A 23,751-nucleotide genomic window follows, 5' to 3' on the forward strand; every position below is an offset into this window, starting at 1 on the left:
TTTTAAAGCTACAGCTTCATTTTAAGCAAGTTTGAGTAATAGGTCTATTAAACAGATTTTTCAAAAATTAGGTCTGAGAATAAATTTTGTTTTATGAAAACCTTTCTCTGGTTTAGAATGTCTGTCATTGGAGGCCATTGAAGTCAGAATGTTTTTGAATATCCACTTTGCTTGGAGACAGATATAGATATTTTGACAAATGAAAATAGGAGATCAGACACCGGTGGTCTGTTCAGATATGCTTTGTTTGAAACAAACAGTGGTTTTTAAATCTGGTGATCAACATTACATGAACATGGCACAAATGTGGATTTTATACAACAACCTAGGTGTGTCGTTTCTGCTGAGAACAGAAGCTGTGCCCATATGGGGTCCACTTGTTTGAGTAGGAGGCAGGTCTGTCTTTTACTTCTATCACTGTCAGGCCACTCTTGACATTTGGAGTTGGGACCCTGGTTTAAACTCACACCTATCAGTGGATTTTTCATCTGGAAGTAGGGTTTTTTCCTTGAATTCAGATTTTATCCTTAGATCTCAGCTGCTTTATGCATGTAGTTTACAGTAGGAGTCTATAAGAGAACGAATAGGCTCCTATATCTAACAGAAATGGATTGGTAAGTAGATTTTTTTCTCAGTTGTTTTGATCATGTTTTGGTTGACTTATCCATCAGAAGTAATATAAGGTAAGGCTATTTCCCTTTTTATCCTTTACCTTTATATAGATATGAGATTGTCTCCACTCATTTTTCACAGAAAAACGACCCTACAATTGTGAGATTTGTAATAAATCTTTCAAGAGACTCGATCAAGTGGGCGCCCACAAAGTAATACACAGTGAAGATAAGCCTTACAAATGCAAGCTTTGTGGAAAGGGATTTGCCCACAGAAATGTTTATAAGAATCACAAGAAGGTAAAACCTTATTAATATTATTATTATTTTTGCTGAGTTGCTGATTTGATTTCTAATCATTTATTTTTTAAAGGGTTTTTGTATATCTGGACATGCTGTACATGTGGAATAATTAGAGGATGATGTTGCTTATACTTTGAACCTCCTCACTCATGCCATAACCCCACCCCGGCCTTGTTTCTGTCTTCCTCCTCCTGCTGAAACTGTTCATAGAGCAAAGCATCATCCAATGTTTCCCAGTGTTGTACTAATTGCAAAGTCTTTTCTTCTTTTCCTTTTATTTCTCTAAAATTCGACACCCTTGTTCATGGTAGCGTTTTTGAAATTCTCTTCATCTTTGGTGTATACTTGGCTAGGTGTTCTGCCAATTTCTCTGGACACTTTTGTGTCTCCTCCCCCAGGAGGTGGACTTCTTCTAGGTTCTGTGTGTCAGCTACAGCCGTGACTTCTGCCATCGACTCTATATCAGCAAATCCCAAATGATTTCTTTCTTCAATCCAGTCTTCAGACTCACATTTATTTTTCTTTATTTGATACATAACTGGATAGCTTTTAACCTAATGAATTTAGCATGTCCCAGAATGACCTTTTCGTTCTCTATGCCCCAGATAACATCTCTTCTGGAGATTCTCCTTTCTGTTAATGAGAGAAGCATATACTTACTCCTGTCTGTTTCTTTAGTCTTAGACCCTTTTTAAAATTAGAAGCCAGCTCTTTTTTAAAAATTGGTTTTATTTTTTGTATGTATGTAGGTTTGTATTTATTTTTTTTAGATTTATTTATTTATTTATTTGACAGACAGAGATCACAAGTAGGCAGAGAGGCAGGCAGAGAGAGAGAGGGGGAAGCAGACTCTGTGCTGAGCAGAGAGCCCAATGCAGGGCTCAATCCCAGGACGCTGGGATCATGACCTGAGCTGAAGGCAGAGGCTTTAACCCACCGAGCCACCCAGGCGCCCTGTATTTATTTTTTTTAGAGAGAGAAAGAGAGTGACCAGAGGAGGGTCAGATGGAGAGGGACAGAGAGAATCTTTTTTTTTTTTTTTTTTTTTTTTCCGAGATTTTGTTTATTTATTTGACAGAGAGGTGGAGAGAGAGCACAAGTAAGCAGAGCAGCAGACAGAGGGAGAAAGAGAAGCAGGCTCTCTGCTGAGGGCTGAGAGCTCTGCTGAAAAGTCGATCCCAAGACCCTGAAATCATGACCTGAGCCAAAGGCAGCTGCTTAGCCAACTGAGCCACCCAGGTGGCCCAAGAAAGAGAATCTTAAGTAGGCTCTATTCCCACTGTAGAGCTTGACTTGGGGCTTGACCTCACAATCCTGAGATTATGACCCGAGTCAAAATCAAGAGTTGGAAGCCCAACTGACTGAGCCACCCAGGCACTCTTAGAAGCCAATTTGTAAAGATTTTACCCTCTACATTGGCTCATCACCCTCATGGTCATTCGTTCCTTTGCCATCCTATCATCCTGATTATTGCTCATCTTCATTACTTTAATACCCATGTAATTAGATTCTTACTACTTGTCACTTTTCACTTATCCATCCTCGTAGATAAATTTTCCACAGCGCAACTCTGTCACTCTTATATTCTAATATTAGGAGTAGATTTCCAATGGCTATGTAAGTTATGGTGCATTCATGTTACCCTGTCATTCAGAGTCCTCTACCCATGACCTTAGCTTATTTTTCTAGATTTTTTTTTTCTTTTCTCTGCATTAGTAATACCTAAGACAATTTGACATTTGCCTTCGGTCAGCATGACCTAACTTCCCCTTCTTCTTTTTTTTCAAGTTTTTATTTTATATTATTTTTAGCTAAACTCTACACCCAAAGTAGGGATTGAACCCATAACCCTGCAATTAAGAGTTACATGCTCTACCGACTGAGTCAGCCAGGTGCCCTACCCCTTTCTCTTTTCTGATAAGACTCCAAGTTATGATCTCTGAGTTTTCTTAATTAATTTTTCTTTGCATTTCCTATGCTTTACCTTTACTCTGGCTCTTATTTCAGAATGTATTAATTTTAATTATTTTATAATTATTAATTAATAACCTACTCTGTGTTGATAATAAATAATGTTTTAGTTGAATTCAGAAAATTTGTCCAAAGACATTCAACATCTTAATAATGTATATTGAGATGAATTTATGATGTGATAAAGAATTACTGATTTTTAAAAAGTGGTTTTATTGAGGTATAAATGGCATACAGTATTATTAGTTTAGTGTATACAAATAATGATTTAACATTTGTATACATTGTAAACTGATTACCACAGTAAGTCTAATTACCATTTGTCATCATGTAAAGTGAATACAATATTATTGACTGTATTCCTTATACTGTACATATATCCCCATCACTTATTTATTTTATAACTGGAAATTTGTGTCTCTTGATTCCCTTCACCCATACTACCCCTAAAACCCCCTCACCTTTTGGCAACCACCACTCAGTTCTCTATCTATGAATCTGGATTTTGTTTTGTTCTACTTGTTAGTTCTTTCTTTCCTTCCTTCCTTCTTTTTTTTTGGATTCCACTTATAAGTGAAATTATTAAGTATTTGTCTTTATCTGTTGGATTTATCTCATCTAGCCTAATACCCTCAAGGTCTATCCATGTTGTCACAAATGACAAGATTTTATTCTTTTCTGTGGCTGAGTAATATTCCATTGTATAGACATGTACTGCATGTTCTTTATACATTCATCTATTGATGGATACTTAGGTTGTTTCCATATCTTGGCTATTTAAATAATCTTGCAGTGAAAGTAGGGGTACCTATATTTTTTTTTAATTAGTATTTTGTTTACTTTGGATAGATACCCATCTGTGGAATTGCTGGATCATAAGGTAGTTTGTAATTTTTTGAAAAAAATTTAGTGCTGTTTTCCATAGTGGTTATACCAGTTTAAATTCCCACCAACAGTTTATGGGGTTTTTTTCCTACATTCTTTTCAACACTTGTTATTTCTTGTCATTCTGATGATAGCTATTCTGGTAGGTGTGAGGTAATAAGTCATGTGGCTTTGATTTGCATTTCCTTGATGATTAGTGATGTGATCATCTTTTCCTATTGGACATCTGTATGTCTTCGGAAAAATGTCTACCCAGATCCTTTTTCCATTTCTGGATCCTTTTTCCATTTTTTAATGGAATTTTTTTGTTGTTATTGAGTTGTATATGTTCATTATATATTTTGGATATTGACCTTTTATTAGATAAATGATTTGCAAATATCTTCTCCCATTCTGTTCATTTTCTTGGTGTTTTTCTTTGCTGTGCAGATGTTCTTTAGTCTGATGTTGTTCTATTTGTTTATTTTTGCTTTTGTTGCCCTTGTCTTTGGAGCCAGATTTGAAAAACCTTGCTAAGACTGATGTCAAGGAGTTTACCACTTATGTTTTCTTTTAGGAGTTTTATGGTTTCAGGTCTTACATTCAAGCTTTTAATCCATTTTAAATTGATTTTTGAGTATTTGGTAGGATAGTGGTCTAGTTTCATCCTTTTGCATGTGTTTGTCCAGTTTTCACAATACTGTTCATTGAAGAGACTAGTCTTTCCTCATTGTATATTCTTGCCTTCTCTCTTGACCATATATGCATGGGTTTATTTCCGGGCTCTCTCTTCTCTTCCATTGATCTGTGTGTCTATTTTTGTTAATATCATACTGTTATGATTATATAGCTTTGTAATATAGTTTGAAAGTTAGGAATGTGATACCTCTGACTTTGTTCTTCTTGATCCAGATCGCTTTGGATATTTGAGGTCTTATGTAGTTCCATACAAATTTTAGAATTATTGTTTCTACTTCAATGAAAAATGCCATTGGAGTTTTGGTAGCAATTGCATTAAACCTATAGATTGCTTTGGGTAACATGGACATTTTAACAGTATTAATTCTTCCAATCCATGAGCATGGCATATCTTCCCATTTATTTGTGTCTTCAGCTTTTTTCCTCAATCTTCTACAGTTTTCAGAGTACAGGTCTTTCACTTCTGGTTAAATTTACTCCCAAGTATTTTATTCTTTTTGATACAATTGTAAATAGGATTGTTTTCTTGATTTCTCTTCCTGATAGTTTCTTATGTGTGTATGAAAATGCAGTGGGTTTTTTGTGTGTTAATCTTGTATCTTGAAACTTGATTGAATTCATTTATTAGTTCTAATGGCTTTATTGTGAAGTCTTGGGGGGGTTTTATATATAGCATCATGTCATCTGCATATAATGACAGATTTACTTCTTCCTTTCAATCTGGATGCCTTTTAGTTTTCTTTCTTACTAATTTGCTTTGGCTAGGACTTCCAGTGTTAAGTTGAATAAAAGCAGAGAGAATAGACATCCTTATCTTGTTCTTGATTTTAAATGAAAACTTTCAGCTTTTCATCAAGGAGTTTGGTGTTAGCTGTGGACTTGTTATATATAGCTCTATTATGTTGAGCTGCATTCCCTCAATACCCACTTTGTTGAAATTTTTATCCTAAGTGAATGTTGAATTTTGTCAAATGTTTTTTCTTCATCTCTTTGGGATGGATGTACAATTTTTAGCTTTCATTTTGTTAATGTGGTTTATCATTTTGATTGATTTATGAATATTGAAACCATCCTTGCATCTCTGGAATAAATCCACTTGATCATGGTATATGATCTTAATGTGTTGTTAACTTCTGTTTGCTAATATTGTGTTAAGGATTTCTGTGTCTTTTTTTTTTTTTTTCTGGTATGTTGGCTTATAATGTTTTGTTTTGTTTTTTCCTCATCTCCTTCACTTCCTACTCATCTTCTTTTTCTGTGGTGTCATTGTCTAATTTGGGTATTAGGGTAATATTGTCTTTGTAAATTGGTTTGGAAACATTCCCTCCTAAACAATTTTCTTTTGGGAGAGTTTGAGAATGATAAGTATTAAATCTCCTTTGAATGTTTGGTTGAATTCACTGATGCCATCTTGTCCCGGACTTTTGTTCGCTGGGAAGTTTTGATTATTGATTCAGTCTTCTTACTATAATTTGTCTATTTATTTTTTATTCATGATTTGGTCTTAAAAGTTTATTTCTGGGAATTTTTCTATTTCTTATAGATCATACTTTTTTTTGCATGTAATTTTTTTGTAGTTTTATGATGATTTGTATTTCTGTGGTATCAGTTTTAACATCTCTTTCTGATTTTATTTATAAGAACCTTCTAGTTTATTGATTTCCATTCTGATCTTTATTATTTCCTTTCTTCTACTAACTTTAGCTTTCATTTGTTCTTTTTTTTTTTTTTCCCTAATGGCTGGGAAAAATGTGTGATAATGATTTCAGTCTTTCTGAATTTTTTGAGATTGCTTTGTGACCTAGCATGTGATCTATCCTGAAGAATATTGCACATGCATCTGAGAAGAATGTGTCTATATCTGGATGAAATGTTCTGTATTCATCTATTAAGTACATCTGGTATAATGTGTCATGTAAACCTATCTTTCCTTACAGACTTTCTTTCCATATGATTTCTACTTTCTGTCTGGATGATTTATCCATTGGTATAAATATGGTGTTAAAAAACACTACTGTTTTTTAATGTTCTTGATATCACATTGCATATCTTTTATGTATCCCTTAACTATTGAGTTAATTTTATTACTTTTGTCTTTTAACCTTTATAATTGCTTTATAAATGAATAATCCACTGTTTTTACTACATATTTACCTTTTTCAGTGAGATTTTTACTTTCATATGTTTTCTTATTACTACTTAGTGCCCTTTCTTTTCAGGTTAAAGAAGTCCCATTAAAATTTCTTTTAGGTTTTGTTTAATGGTGATGAACTCCTTTGTTTTGCTTATCTGGAAAATATGTTAGCTCTCCTTCTATTCCAAATAATAACCTTGCCAGATAGACTATTCTTGGTTGGGAGTTTTTTCCTTTGCAACTTTGAATACTTTATGCCACTGTCTTCTGGCCTGCATAATTTCTTCTGAAAACTCTCTTATAGCTTTATGAAGTTTCCCTTGTACATAACACATAATTTTTCTTTTGCAAGTTTTAAGATTCTCTCTTTGACTTTTGACATCTTAATTATAATGTGGGTTGGTGTGGATATCTCACTGGGCTTCCTGAACCTACATGTTTGTTTCCTTTTCCAGATTAGCAAAATTATCGGTCATTATTTCTTCAAAAAGTTTTATGTCACTTTCTTTCTCTTCTCCTTCTAAGACCCCTATAATGTGGATGTTATTCTGCTTGATGATGTTCCATATGCTGCTTAAGCTGTCTTTACTTTTTTAAATTCCTTTTTCTTTTTGCTGCTTTGTCAAGGAGAGTTCTGTTGTTTTTTGTCTTCTAGCTTGCTGATCCGTTCTTCTGTTTCATCCAGTCTGCTGTTGAGCCCTGCTAATGTATTTTTCAGTTCAGTTATTATATTCTTCAGTTCTGTGACTTCTGTTTGGTACTTTCTTATATTTTCTATCTTGGTTTTGCAGTTTTCATCCATTCTTCTGAGTTCAGTGAACAGCTTTATAATCATTACTTTGTTTTCATATTTTCACTTTCAATTTTACTTGTTTTCTCTCTTTCCTTTTTTTTTTTAAATGGGTCTGACCAAAAGTTCATCAATTCTGTTAATTTTTTCAAAGAACCAGCTCCTGGTTTCATTCATCTCTTCTATTGTTTGTTTATTGTATTCTCTATTTCATTTATTTCTCCTTCAATCTTTATTATTTTCTTCCTTCTATGGGCATTGGCCTTTGTTTGTTCTTCTTTTTCTAGCTCCTTCAGGTGGAAGATAAGTTTGCTTTTTGGGATTTTTCTTGCTTCTTGATTGTAGGCCTGCATTACTATAACTCTTGGGCCCAGAAGTATAATCTCCATGGTCATGAGAATCCCCCCAGCCCCAGACATTGGAGAGATGTATCCTTTGTGGGCCTTTTGTGCTCACTGGCTGTGGTGGGATTGCAGTTGAAGCTTGGGGGCTTGGAGTGTTGCCCAGCTGGCTATGGCACTGCTTGCTTATTGATTTTGGTTAACATATTTTAGCATGCTGTTAAGTAATATGTATATAGTATCTTTTAAAATGACTTGTTGCTTATTTTTCTCTTATGCCAGTCCATTGGAGTTACAGTTATTTCAATATTTATTGAGACTTCAAAGCATCATTCTTTCTATTTTATATCATTTAAAAAGTTAGTGACATAATTTTAGCTTTAGCCTAAAAAGGAAAAAAAATGTTAGATTTACAGAGAATAAAAAGAGTTGATTGATAGTGTCCCAAATTGTCCCTTCCTAATTTCTTGCTGACTGCCCTTAGGTTTAACTCAAGCATTAAATGACCAGGGGCAGGACCACATTCATTACTGCTGCTTTGGAATTGCATGACTATAAAAAATTATCTGGCTAGTTTCCTGCTCAGTCTCTGGAACGCTATTGCTCCATTCTTTGATGAAACTGATCTACCCACATTTACGAGTTTTTCAGTTTGGCTTATGTTATATGCCATATGGGAATTTGGCACAGGATCTTTGCACCATCTCGCATACATTCAGCCATAAATCATATGAAAGTAATAATGATGTCTTGGGAAGGATAGAAACAATGATGCCTATAATTTCCAAAGTGGAAAGCACATTCAATCCTTCTGCTATAGACAAATGTGCTTCTCACTGTATGATCCTAGCATGTATTTGGTATGGTTAAGTGAAAAAGTCTGAAATATGCTCCAGGAGTTCTGTAGAAAAAGCAGATAAACTTTTTCTTCCATCATTATTCATTAATGGCCAGTTAGGAAACTGAAAAATAAGGATATGCAAGGAAATTAGGGGAAAAAAGAAACCCATCTGAGTCTAACTGATCTCCATCATACAGCACAACCAAAGGTGGTTATTTTAAATAAAATAATTGTTCTTTTGGTTTCTTTGGTTATCTAATTTTGCGTTTTTATTACACTTACTTTATTCATTTTAGAGTCATTCTTAACATTTGGATTTGCTTGAAAAGGAAATATTATTTTCAGTGTGATTATGGCAATATCAAACTTTAGGGGTCATTTTTTTTCTAAAACTTAATAATTTGTTCCATCATTTTGCCATTACATAGGTTCAGTAGGTCAAAATTATTTTTTCCTCTCCCTGATCCTTTCTGACAATTATTTGACCTGAATACTATTTGAATTTTTTGGATCTAATTAAAATAATGATTGTTCATCTGGATCTAACTAGATCTATAAAATCATGACTGGACAGTCACTTCAGAACTTGTAGTTCTAGTCAAGTAGTCTTCACCCTCCATTTTGTTCCTTATCAAATTTATTGCAAAGCAAAATGAGAGAAGGTGTATAGTGCTCTCCTCCTCCTGCTATAGGCAGGACCTCTAGATGGATTCAGTCATCCTGGATCATGAAGCTGGCACTACATGCTTGATGATGGAAATGAATACAGAGAGGTTTTGTCCTGATGAAGTCATAAACAAGCTTCAGGGGACAGAGGAATGTCTTCAAATAAAAGGCGTTTTCTGACCCTTTACATAACCCTCCAGAGATGAAGCCTATGAGGAACTCTGGTCACAGCCTTTCGTGGAATAATTCCATTGGGCCTTCTATATTAATATCTCATCCAGTGATTTCCAAACTCTGGGCCATGACCACTCTGTGTTTTGAAATCAATTTACTAGGTCACGAATGGACATTAAAGAATAGAATAGAAAATATAAGAATAAGGGCAATTTAGTGAAATAATACATCCTTGTGTGTATGTGTATGTATGCTGAATTTCAATATAAAAAGTATTTTTTTGGTCATGGTCTGTTTGACAGACATTGCAGATCAGATTTTGCCCATGTAAAATTTTATTAAGCCTTCTTTAAAGGAAAGCGTAAGTCACTCCATAAATGAATCATGGATTAGATTCTAAAACTATATAAAATATGGCATAAATTTTATATAATAAAAAAACTCTTTGAAAATCTCTAAGGAAGGTGTCATGTTGTGGACTGAAAGAATCATTCAGTAAGTCCATCATAGTCACTTTTTCCTTTGACTTTGTACCACATTTCTCTTCCTTACCTCTGCTATAGGTAAAGCAGCGGGTGGTTCATTCAAGGTGCTCAGTTGTACGAAGTTACCTATTTTTGTTTTCTGGAAGCACATTCACAATGATGAGATGCTCACACTGAGAGAGGCATGCAGGAATTGAATCTGACAGAGAGAAACAAGAGATAGATGTTTGTCTGAAGCTTATTTTGCTAATGGCAAATCACTGACCCTATTAAAACAATTTTTTCTTCAGTGCATGATGAGATAGCCCTGTATACTTTCTAACATAAGCACTTTATTTTCCAGATTAAACTATAAGTTTGAAGATAGATTCTATACTTTAATTCATAGCACTTACTGGCCACATTGTGTTATGAATGTGACATAAATAATATAGATAAATAAAATCCATAAAAAGATTATAGCAAATAAATAAGATTTAATGTTCTTAGTAGTTGTTGTAATATGAGATGTGATTTAAAACATACATATATTTGCAGTACATTTTGCCACATTTGCAGTGCTGTTTGTATACTCTTCTTCTTTCTTGATTTTAAGAGGGTATTAGTGGTCTAGTGATACATTGGGAAATCCTTGTTGTATTCATTCTACACTAATTGAGTTTACACATCTGAGATACCTAAGTACTACTCTTTAAACCTTTAATTTGAGCTGTTGTAATTTTGAGATAAATACTTGACTTGGTGTTTACTTACTGCAAAATCAGTGATTCCCCTTTATTCTTGGATGTTAATAGAGAAACCTCCCTCCCAGCTTTATTCTACTCCCTCCACTCTCCCCATCCCCAGGAGTCACTGACTGAAGACCGTACCTCATAGTGTTTGCCAGAACCAAATCATTGCTCATTGGCCTTCAGAGCTTCCTTCATCCATGCCCCTCTGGGAACAGGGCCTCAACTCCTAAACCTCTGGCCTCCAAGTCTTGTCTCTGCCTTGAAGCTTCAGACTAATGCTTACCTCCTGAGCTCACCTTAAGTGGGATTTCAGCTTTACTCTCTGCTCTGCTTTTTACAGCCTAGCCCAGCCCAGTCCAGGGTTTTGAACTTCTTTCATTTAACCTGCCTAATCAAGTGTACACCCCTAACCCCCTCAAAACCTCAAAGCTGGAAATATTGTAAGAGAGGAAGGTGACATTTTTTGGATTATTTTATTTTATTTTTAAGATTTTATTCATTTATTTGATAGAGAGAGACACAGCAAGAGAGGGAACACAAGCAGGGGGAGTGGGAGAAAAAGAAGCAGGTTCCCCGCTGAGCAGGGAGCCTGATGCAGGGCTCCATCCCAGGACCCCAGGGTCATGACCTGATCTGAAGGCAGCCAAAGGCAGGTGCTTAATGACTGAGCCACCTAGGCACCCCTTTTTTGTTATTTTTTAAATTTGATTTTTTTTCCTTTTTTTGTAGTTGATATCTTAAAAAAATAAAATCTCAAAAACACACATGAATGCATGTGTACTTAGTTATGCAACTTAGGTCGTGATCCCTAACAACACCTACCTTCCCTGGTCCCCCACAATTGTATTTCACTCCCCTATGTATACTTTTTGGGGTTTTCTTAAATATATTAAATCTGTACACATTATGTCTACAAATTGATAATTATGACCACATTTACTACTATATCTGAAGGCTGTTGGTCCTAATAATTAGAGGTTACTTTGTACAGAGTAAAATATAATTGTTATCCTCAGTATAATGCCTTTGACGTATTTTCTCACTGTTTATAATGGGTTGGAGTGTGGAGGATTAGAAATGAGAAGGTGAGAGTTGTGTTTGGGTAGCAGAATTGGAAAGATAGTCTAGGAACAGGGAAAACCAGCTATTGGAAAGAGATTTCCACAGTGTTAGATAAGACGTGAATTTTTCAAGTGCAATGCATATCAGCCATCTCCTTCATCTCCTTAGTCAGATCTTCAGTAACTTCCACATGTCACACTGTTGTTTTTGTATGAGAGAACATTCTTCTGGATAGAGCTTGGAGAAAAACACAAGGTTTTAGCTGCCCATCTGGGAGATAAGTATATTTAAATGTAAGTGGTATTAGGACATAAATGTCATCTGGAACTTACTTCTTTGCCTTAACATGACTTGGAGAGTTTTCCAGGTAGGTCCATATAAAACTACTCATTTTTTGTTACTATTACTATTTTGAACAATACTTCAGTGAACATTCTTTTATGTAAAACTTTATATGTATATCAAGAGCATTAGTGCAAATAGATCTTAGTTATGAAATTTATGAATAGTAATAGCTTTCTTTAAAGTTTTTCTTTAATAGAATAGTAAGTTTTGCTCCTGCCCAACTGCCTTCTGAAAAAGCTCTTTCAAGCAGTGATTCAAGTGCCCCTTTATCTGTACAGTCAACATTTGATTTTGTCAGGTTTTTTTTTCAGTCTGAGGATGGAAAAGTGATATTTCATTGCATTTAAGCAATGGTTAGTGAAGTTGTATTCTTTTTATAATTTTATGTTCCATTCACATTACTTTTTTGCTTTACTTTAAATGCTTATAGGTTTCTCTTCATCCACTTTTCTATTGGACCATTTGGCTGTTTTCTTGTTGGTTTCTAGGGGCTCTAGATGTATTATGAATGTTAATCCTTTGCTATTTTTGTTTCTAATATTTGTCTCCATCTATCAACTTGCATCCTTTGAATAAAGAAGTTTTACATTTTTATGTTTTGAAGCATGACATGGGTTATGAGTTTTATGGCTTCTGAGTATAGACAGCTTCTGAGTTTTAGGTCTTACTCAGAAAACTTTCTTATTCCAACACTACACAAGCATTTATCAGTGCCTTTAAAAGTTATATTAGTTTCCTTTTTATTACTGTTTTATCAAAGAAGCATTTGCATTTAGGTATGGAATGATATCCTGATTTATTTTATTTATTATTTTCAAAGATTTACTTATTTGAGAGAGAGAGCCAGCTAGGGGAGAGGCAGAAAGAGAGGAAGAGAGAGAATAAAGAATAAATCAAGCTCCTGCTCAGCACAGAGCCTGATGTGGGGCTTGATTTCACACCTCTGAGATCATGGTCTGAGCCAAAATCAAGAGTCAACCGCCCAACCAACTGAGCCACCCAGGCACCCCTAAGATCCTGATTTATAACCACTGCTCTCATATTATTCTCTAATGAATTTTTAAATGATATCAAAATTTTGGTGGTAGTATAAATTTGGAAGCTAAGTTAAATAGAAAGCTGTATATTTTTGAAAAATAGATACTCTTCTCATATAACAATTTGTACCATAAATCAAAACCACAATGAAATACCATTTCACACCTGTCAGAATGGCTAGTATCAAAAAGACAAGACACGTGTTGGTGAAGATGTGGAGAAAAGGGACCCCTTGGGCACTGTTGATGGGAGTGTAAATTGGTGCAACCACTATGGAAAACAGTATAGGAGCTCTCAAAAAATTAAAAATGGAAATACCAAATGATCCAGTAATTTCACTACCATTTACTGAAAGATTACAAAAGCACTAATTCAAAAAGATGTATGTGCCCCTATTATTTACAGTAGCCAAGATATTGAAGCAACCCAAGTGTACATTGATAGATGAATGGATAAATTAGATGTGGTATATACACAATGGAATATTATTCAGCCATAAAAAAGAACGAGATCTTGCCATTTGTGACAACATGAATAGACCTAAAGGGTATCCTGCTAAGTGAAATAAGTCAGGCAGAGAAAGACAAATACCATATGATTTCACTTATATGTGGAATGTGAAAAACAAGACAAATGAACAAAAAATTTGTATTATACCAACAAATGTCATAAATCTGAATCAATGAAAATTAAAAATGTACAAATGAGAACTGTATGTTATAATTAAAATATGCTGAAGTGCAGTATTTTCAGTAGAGAATAGACTTTGAACCTAATATCCCATTTTGGATGTTTTATATTTAAAATTACAAACTGACTCTAAACTGTGATTTTCTTGAATTTAGTTTATATCTGTTTAGGTTGAAAAATAGATTAGTTTTTATGAGGGATTCATTGAGAATATGTCCTCTGGTTATGTGGCACTTAGATAATTGGATGGTGGCTTAAAAACACAAACATCACACACACACACACACACACACACACACATTTTAGCATCTGTCTATTTATCTGTCTATCTTGTCTGGGCATATGTTTGAATCCTATTTTTTTAATAATTATTTTTATTAACATATAATGTATTATTTGCCCCAGGGGTACAGGTTTGTGAATTGCCAGGCTTACACACTTCACAGCACCCACCATATCACATACCCAGCAATTGCACTACTCGGTATTTACCCTAAAGATACAAATGTCAGGATCTGAAGGAACACGTGCACCAGAATGTTTATAGCAGCAATGTCCACAATAGCCAAACTATGGAAAGAGCCTAGATGTCCATCAACAGATGAATGGATAAAGAAAATGTGCAGGAGATATATACAATGGAATACTATGCAGCCATCAAAAGAAATGAAATCTTGCCATTTGCAGTGATGTGGATGAAACTAGAGGGTATTTTGCTGAGTGCAATAAGTCAATCAGAGAAAGATAATTATCATATGATCTCCCTGATATGAAGAATTTGAGAGGCAGCGTTGGGGGCTAGGGGAGTAGGGAAGGAAAAAATGAAACAAGATGGGATCGGGAGGGAGACAAACCATAAGAGACCCTTAATCTCACAAAACAAACTGAGGGTTGCTGGGGAGAGGGGTGTATGGAGAGAATCCTATTTTTATCTTATTATTTGTTAGTTTTTATCCTATTTTTACTATTATTTCCTACTAATATTTCCTATTTCCTATGTTAATGAAAACTTTCTTAAACAACAACTGGTATTAATTTTTAGAGAGTATAATTTTATATAAGATTAGAATCCTATAAAATCCAACAATCCATTGTTGTTTGTCTGTTTGTACTTTAGGTATCTGCACTTGTTTATTTTTGGATGGCACATAAAGTTTGTTGCAGGATTACCGATTTATTTAGCCATCTTGCACAGCAAACGAGTTACCCATTAGAGGAGCTGGTATAATTGCTGTGAGTTGTTCCATGTGAGTTATAAAAATTAGAACGCCTACTTCTATTCAGAATGTTCTGCTTTACAATTCCTGTGGTGTGCCCAACAGCCATATTTTCATGAATGAAGCTGCAGGTGTCTGGTTATTACAACCGTTTGTGAAGGGATATGGTTGCTGTTTCCATATATTCAAAGAGCTTCCTTTTGGGAGAGAGAGTAAACTTGTTCTGTATGACTCTGGGCTACCTGTAATAAATAGTGACCATTGCAGAGGCAGAACTTTTAAATTAATGGTCAAGTCAGCTAGGCTTGAAGGGCCATGCGTTTGAAGCAGTATTTGTTAGAAACATCCTTGGTTAGAAATATGAGATGCCATGTTTTAGCAGTGTTGTAGGGGGGAGAACTCCCTGAGTGGTAGTCTGAATTGCTGTCCTCCAAGGAAGACTTCTGCAAGTCTGTCATTATTCCTTCTTTTAGCAAATTTCCTTTGCCCTGATCAGGGTATAAACTTGAGGCTTTAGTAGTTGGCTCCATGGAGTTATGGCTTTGTACTAATGGAATTGTGGCTTTTCAAGCAGAGGAAAGGTTGGGCTTGGCCATGAAAGGCTATACTTCTGTAAAAGCATAACCTCCATTTTATAATCTTAATTTATCTGTGTGAAATGAGCTACCTTTTTCCTGGGCTGAGCTACTTTCTTTGATATCTCTCTAGTTTCCATTCATTTTTGTGAGGACGAGGTCCTTTAAGGAAGCCAGTTATAAAGCTGACAGTAAAAATTTAATCCACGGACCTTGTAAACAGCCAGATGACACACATTTTATGCAGCTTTAGGTCTATTATGTGACCCAGTGGGATCGTAATATGCTTGTGATATGCAGACTTGAGACTTCTATAACAAAACTCTTTTTTTTTTTTAAGAAAAAAGAATAGTTCTGACACATGTATCTCAGGAATATTTTATCCAAATTTATTTTTATCTCTGTTATTTCCCCTGAATTTTAAGATAGTTTCTTGCTTTGTACATGACCTAAAGAAGAAATATCATTACCAATAATACTGTTACTACAGAGCAATATATATTGGTGATAGTCCAGGTTATAACTTTTAATTGTGAATGGGCCCAAAGAGAATTTTATTCTGTTCTCATGAAATTAATATTTGGTTTGTATAGCTAGAAACATGCTAATTTGGTGATGATTGTATAAAAATTATGTTGAAAACCTGAAGCATTTTTGAGACATTTTATTAGGTGTTATAAATAGTAGAACACATTTTTTATGTGTTTTCTACATCTGCAACAACAATCAGACTTGGTGCGTAAAAAGATATATGATATGATACATAATAAGATACACGTACATTTCATGGACAAGTTCATTTGTTATGTCATCAGGGACTTGGCATTTAAGTGGGGGGAGGATAATGTAATTAATAAGTCAGTGAAAAGTTTGGCACCCTTTAGTGATGAAAAATGGAAGCATAAGCGCCCTTTAAAAAGTTGAATTTTATCTGGTACTCGTAAAGAATGTTATGCTAAGACTTTGACTGGTCATGCCATCACAACTCTGTTGGTGGTGTTGGAATCTTTGACAAAAATATTTATTCACCTGGCTGTGCACTAACGGCTTACTACATAAAATAGCTCTTGACTTCAGGCCGTATCTAGATGTTGTGGCTTCGGTTTGGTTAACAGAGGTGTGAGCCTTCATGCTATCCCAAGTTATTTCATCATCAAGCTACTAAATCATAGCCACACGTTGTATTGTCCTAGATTTGGAAAAAGGGAGAGAATTGGTTAGGGCGGAATATCATACTTTTGGAAGACTAAAGCAACCCTTTGTTCCAATATGGATGCTCTAAAGACAAAAACTTCTTTCGTTTTGTAATAATATTATCTACCCTTTGTAGAAAACTAAATATCAAAGAAAGGTATAAAGAAGAAAGCAAAGGCTCTGCCAAATACCACTCTCTGCTTTACTATGAAAACCCTCCTCAGTGTTTCGTAGGACATCTAACCACACCCTAGTCTACATGTGTGTATATTTGCGGCCTCTGGCATTCTACATATAATGGTTTGCATTGTTCTTTTGACACTCAAAATATGTTCTAGTGGGTTTTCCATATCAAAATGAATATACGGTAACCACTCAAATTTAGTTTACCAGGTTTATATCTGTCAGTAGGCATTTAGGTATTTTTTTAAAGAAGTTTTTGTTTATGTAAATAATTGCCAGATCTATGTCTGCCAAGGGAGTTAGTTAGTCAAAGACTGTGTCTGTTTGTCATTTTGGGTCAATAGAGTCACACTGCCACTCAGAAAATGTACATTCCCAGTTACAAGAGATGAGATTGCTCGACCTTTCCCTTTTGTCAACAATGAGTAATATCCATTCTTCTCACCTCTGCCAATCTGATATACCACAGAGAGTTGTTTGTTTTTTTAACTTTCATTCTCTCATTATATTTATGGGTTTAAATACTGAAACTATGTAATTTTTTTAAAGATTTTATTTATTTATTTGACACAGAGAGAGATTATAAGTAGGCAGGCAGAGAGAGGAAGAAGCAAGCTCCCTGCTGAGCAGAGAGCCCAATGTGGGGCTCGATCCCAGGACCCTGGGATCATGACCTGAGCCAAAAGCAGAGGCTTAACCCACTGAGCCACCCAGACGCCCCAAAACTATATAGTCTGACATCCCCAAATGTTCTACACTATGATGCAGACTTGAAATGTTCCACTGTCTACTAGACATCTTTGACTAGTCACTTGAACCCACCCCAAACTGAACCCCTTATCTTTCAGCAAATGTGTTTCTTGCTTGCTCTTTTTGTGGCTGATCCATCCTACTGTCGCTCTGGTCACAATCTTAAATCTTCTTTCCTGTGCCTCATGCTTCAGATTCAAGTCTCTCCACAAAAACCTGTTAACTTTCATCATATATCTGGACATCTACCACTTCTGTGTACATTGGTAGCTACCATTCTGATGGAGGACTTGATTATCTCTTGTTTGGTTTCTTGATGTTGCTTCTCTGGGTTCTCCGCTTTCCCGTGTCCCCCTCTCTCCTGTTCTCAGCACACCCACCTTAGCATCCTATGAGATGTCATCGGCTCAAGACTCATTTGACATGTTTTATCTCTTCCAGTAAAAAACAAAATTCCTGCAGTGCCCAACCAGATCCTACACGATTTGCTTCTCCTTCTCCTTCTTTTCCCATTTTTTTCCATCCTTATCTCCCCACTTCTGTGCTTCTTCCTCTCACTCCACCACACTGGCCTCTGTGGTGTTTCCTGCCCAGAGACCTCAGAGGGAGACATGCCCTTGTTCCCTCACTTCCATCATTTCTTCTCTCGAGTCACCTTCTCAGCTAGAATTTCTGCTTAAATTGCTACCCCTTTCTTTGAAACTTTTGCTATCCCCTTTCCCTTCTTTATTTTTCTCTATAGCATGTACTTCATGTTTTATGGTTTGTTCATTGTCTTTTTCTTCTCGCCAGTGGGAGAGCTCCGTGATAGCTAGGACTTAGTACTCTGTTTTACTGCTATTTCCTCCATGTGTAAAACAGGACTGACACATAAGGGCATGAAATGCATAGCATGGCCTGGGCACAAAATAAGTAGGATAAGGATATTGCAAAATAAGGATATTGCAAGAGTGCTACTTGGAGGAATCTTTTTGCCTTTTTTTTTTTTTTTGAATTTCCATCTTTTCCTGTAAATGTGCCGTAACTCTTTATATATATATATATTTTTATTTCGTATTGCCACCAAACATTTTTGCCTTATGATTTTAAATTTAATGCCTTCTCTCATCTGCATATTTGAGCTTCTGCCATGCTTAGAAAGCCTTTTCCTGCTCAAAATATATTTAACAATTCAGTCATATTTTCTTCTAGTATATTGAGGATTTGCTCTTCACATTTGAAAAAAAAAAGCTGAATCGAAATGGGATTTATTGAAAGGGGTGAATGAATAATAGATCCAGTTTAATTTTTTCCTAAATGTCTATGCAGTTGCCTCAAAACCATTTACCAAACTGTCCACTGTTGTTCTACCAATTTGAAATGCCATGTTTTGCTATACTAAGTGTCCATATATTTTATGTAATGAAAGACACTTACTCTTTGTTCTGTTTTTTCCCAGTGATCATGTTCATTTATGAGGCTAAATAACACACTTGAATACGTGTAATTTTTCCCAAGTTTTAAATATTTGCTGCCCTCATCCCTTCTCTATATTTTTTTCACTTTTTTAAAAATTTCTTTTCAGCGTAGCAGTATTCATTGTTTTTGCACCACACCCAGTGCTCCATGCAATAGGTGCCCTCCCTATTACCCACCACCTGGTTCCCCACCCTCCCACCCCCAGTCCCTTCAAAACACTCAGGTTGTTTTTCAGAGTCCATAGTCTCTCATGGTTCATCTCCCCTTCCAATTTCCCTCAACTCCTTTCTCCTCTCCATCTCCCCATGTCCTCCATGTTATTTGTTATGCTCCACAAATAAGTGAAACCATATGATAATTCACTCTCTCTGCTTGACCTATTTCACTCAGCATAATCTCTTCCAGTTCCGTCCATGTTGCTACAAAAGTTGGGTATTCATCCTTTCTGATGGAGGCATAATACTCCATCGTGTGTATGGACCACATCTTCCTTATCCATTTGTTCGTTGAAGGGCATCTTGGTTCTTTCCACAGTGTGGCGACCATGGCCATTGCTGCTATAAACATTGGGGTATAGATGGCTCTTCTTTTCACTACATCTGTATCTTTGGGGTAAGTACCCAGCAGTGCTATTGCAGGGTCATAGGGAAACTCTATTTTTAATTTCATGAGGAATCTCCACAATGTTCTCCAGAGTGGCTGCACCAACTTGCATTCCCACCAACAGTGTAAGAGGGTTCCCCTTTCTCCACAACCTCTCCAACACACGTTGTTTCCTGTCTTGCTAATTTTGGCCATTCTAACTGGTGTAAGGTGATATCTCAATGTGGTTTTAATTTGAATCTCCCTGATGGCTAGTGATGATGAGCATTTTTTCATGTGTCTGATAGCCATTTGTATGTCTTGATTGGAGAAGTGTCTGTTCATATCTTCTGCCCATTTTTTGATATGATTATCTGTTTTGTGTGTGTTGAGTTTGAGGAGTTCTTTATAGATCCTGGATATCAACCGTTTGTCTGTACTGTCATTTGCACATACCTTCTCCCATTCCGTGGGTTGTCTTTTTGTTTTGTTGACTGTTTCCTTTGCTGTGCAGAAGCTTTTGATCTTGATGAAGTCCCAAAAGTTCATTTCGCTTTTGTTTCCTTTGCCTTTGGAGACATATCTTGAAAGAAGTTGCTGTGGCTGATATCGAAGAGGTTACTGCCTATGTCCTCCTCTAGGATTCTGATGGATTCCTGTCTCACGTTGAGGTCTTTTATCCATTTCGAGTTTATCTTTGTGTACGGTGTAAGAGAATGGTCGAGTTTCATTCTTCTACATATAGCTGTCCAGTTTTCCCAGCACCATTTATTGAAGAGACTGTCTTTTTTCCACTGTATATTTTTTCCTGTTTTGTTGAAGATTATTTGATCATAGAGTTGAGGGTCCATATCTGGGCTCTCTACTCTGTTCTACTGGTCTATGTGTCTGTTTTTATACCAGTACCACGCTGTCTTGGTGATCACAGCTTTGTAGTAAAGCTTGAAATCGGGTAACGTGATGCCGCCAGTTTTGTTTTTGTTTTTCAACATTTCCTTAGCAATTCAGGGTCTCTTCTGATTCCATACAAATTTTAGGATTATTTGCTCCAGCTCTTTGAAAAATACCGGTGGAATTTTGATCAGAATGGCATTAAAAATATAGATTGCTCTAGACAGTATAGACATTTTAACAATGTTTATCCTTCCGATCCAAGAGCATGGAAAAAGCATTGGACAAAATCCAGCATCCGTTCCTGATGAAAACGCTTCAAAGTATAGGGATAGAGGGAACATTCCTGAACTTCATAAAATCTATCTATGAAAGACCCACAGCAAATATCATCCTCAATGGGAAAAAGCTTGCATCTTTTTGTGTCTTCTTCAATTTCTTTCATGAGTGTTCTGTAGTTCCTCGAGTACAGATCCTTTACCTCCCAGGTATCATATGGTTCTTGGTGCTATAGTAACTGGAATCGATTCTCTAATTTCTCTTTCTGTATTTGCATTGTTAGTGTATAAGAAAGCCACTGATTTCTGTACATTGACTTTGTATCCTGCCACGTTACTGAATTGCTGTATGAGTTCTAGTAGTTTGGGGGTGGAGTCTTTGGGGTTTTCCATATAAAGAATCATGTCATCTGCGAAAAGAGAGAGTTTGACTTCTTCATTGCCAATTTGGATACCTTTTATTTCTCTTTGTTGTCTGATTGCCGTTGCTAGGACTTCTAATACTATGTCGTGTTCCTGATCTCAACGGGAAGGCTGCAAGCTTTTTCCCATTGAGGATGATATTTGCTGTGGGTCTTTCATAGATAGATTTTATGAAGTTCAGGAATGTTCCCTCTATCCCTATACTTTGAAACGTTTTCATCAGGAACGGATGCTGGATTTTGTCCAATGCTTTTTCTGCATCAATTGAGAGGACCATGTGGTTCTTCTCTCTTCTCTTATTGATTTGTTCTATCACATTGATTGATTTGCAAATGTTGAACCATCCTTGTAACCCAGGGATGAATCCCACCTGGTTATGGTGGATCATCTTTTTAATGTGCTGCTGAATCCTGCTAGGATCTTGTTGAGAATCTTAGCATCCATATTCATCAGTGATATTGGTCTGAAATTCTCCTTTTTGGTAGGGTCTTTGCCTGGTTTGGGGATCAGAGTAATGCTGGCTTCATAAAAAGCGTCTGGAAGTTTTCCTTCTGCTTCAATTTTTTGAAACAGCTTCAGGAGAATTGGTGTTATTTCTTCTTTGAAAGTTTGGTAGAATTCCCCAGGGAATCTGTCAGGTCCTGGGCTCTTGTTTTTTGGGATGTTTTTGATCACTGCTTCAATCTCGTAACTATATACTGGTCTATTCAGGTTGTCAATTTCTTCCTGGTTCAATTTTGGGAATTTATAGTTTTCCAGGAATATATCCATTTCATCTAGGTTGCTTAGCTTATTGGCATATAACTGTTGGTAATAATTTCTTATGATTGTTTCTATTTCCTTGGTGTTAGTTGTGATCTCTCCCTTTTCATTCATAATTTTATTAATTTGGGATTTCTCTCTTTTCTTTTGGATTAGTGTGGCCAATGGTTTATCGATCTTACTGATTCCTTCAAAAAACCAGCTTCTAGTTTCATTGATATGTTCTACTGTATCTCTGGTTTCTACCTCATTGATCTCTGCTCTAATCTTGATTATTTCCCTTCTTGCGTGTGGAGTTTGTTTGATTTGTTGTTGATTCTCCAGTTCTTTAAGGTGTAGAGACAGCTGGTGTATTCTGGATTTTTCAATTTTTTTGAGGGAGGCTTGGATGGCTATGTATTTCCCCCTTAGAACCGCCTTTGCTGTATCCCATAGGTTTTGGACTGAAGTATCTTCATTCTCATTGGTTTCCATGAATTGTTTAAGTTCTTCTTTGATCTCTTGGTTGAGCCAAGCATTCTTAAGCAAGGTGGTCTTTAGCTTCCAGGTGTTTGAGTTCCTTCTGAACTTTTCCTTGTGATTGAGCTCCAGTTTCAAAGCATTGTGATCTGAGAGTATGCAGGGAATAATGTCAGTCTTTTGGTATCGGTTGAGTCCTGCTTTGTGACCCAGTATGTTGTCTATTCTGGAGAAGGTTCCATATGCACTTGAGAAGAATGAGTATTCTTTTGTTTTAGGGTGGAATGTTCTGTATATGTCTATGAGGTCCATCTGGTCCAATGTTTCATTCAGTCCTCTTATTTCTTTATTGATTTTCTGCTTCGATAATCTGTCTATTACTGAGAGAGGTGTGTTAAGATCTCCTACTATTAATGTATTCATATGAATATGACTCTTTATATTGATTAATAGTTTTCTTATGTAATTGGCTGCTCCCATATTGGGGGTGTAGATATTTACAAATGTTAGATCATCTTGGTGGATAGTACCTTTAAGAATTGTGTAGTGTCCGTCTGTATCTCTGAATACAGTCTTTAGTTTAAAATCTAATTTATCTGATATGAGAATCGCTACCCCGGCCTTCTTTTGAGGCCCATTGGCATGAAAGATGCTTCTCCATCCCTTCACTTTCAGTCTGGGTGTATCTTTAGGTTCAGAATGGGTCTCTTGTAGACAACATATGGATGGGTCCTGTCGTTTTATCCAATATGCAGCCCTGTGTCGTTTTATGGGCGCATTTAGGCCCTTCACATTGAGAGTGATTATTGATAGATACGTTTTTATTGACATCGTGTTACCGTTGAAGTCTTTCTGTCTGTAGATTGTCTCTATATTTCTGTTCAATGATATTCTTAGGATTTTTTTCTCTTTTATAGAACCCCCCTTAATATTTCCTGCAGTGTCGGCTTGGTGGTTGCATAGTCTTTTAAGCCTTGCCGGTCTTGGAGACTCTTTATCTCTCCATCCATTTTGAATGTCAGTCTTGCTGGATAAAGTATTCTTGGCTGCATGAACTTCTCATTTAGTACTCTGAATATATTTTGCCAGCCCTTCCTGGCTTGCCAGGTCTCTGTGGACAGGTCTGACGTTATTCTAATGGGCTTTCCTCTGTATGTAAGGAGCTTCTTTGTCCTAGCTGCTTTCAAAACGGTCTGTCTACAATTGTAATTCTTCATTCTAACTACCAGGTGTC

General features: G+C 36.0%; 1 protein-coding gene across 2 annotated transcripts in view; it reads left to right on the top strand.

Moving 5' to 3' along the window:
• PRDM5 (PR/SET domain 5) overlaps window positions 1-23,751 on the top strand; it is a 223,695-nt gene that overhangs the window by 113,331 nt on the left and 86,613 nt on the right. For both annotated transcript variants that reach the window (XM_045998068.1, XM_045998069.1), the window contains exon 10: window positions 754-911. In XM_045998068.1, the coding sequence (XP_045854024.1) occupies window positions 754-911 (158 nt within the window). The remainder of the gene's footprint in view (window positions 1-753; window positions 912-23,751) is intronic.

The sequence above is a fragment of the Meles meles genome, chromosome 2 (genome assembly GCF_922984935.1).
Source record: "Meles meles chromosome 2, mMelMel3.1 paternal haplotype, whole genome shotgun sequence".
Lineage (NCBI taxonomy): Eukaryota > Metazoa > Chordata > Mammalia > Carnivora > Mustelidae > Meles > Meles meles.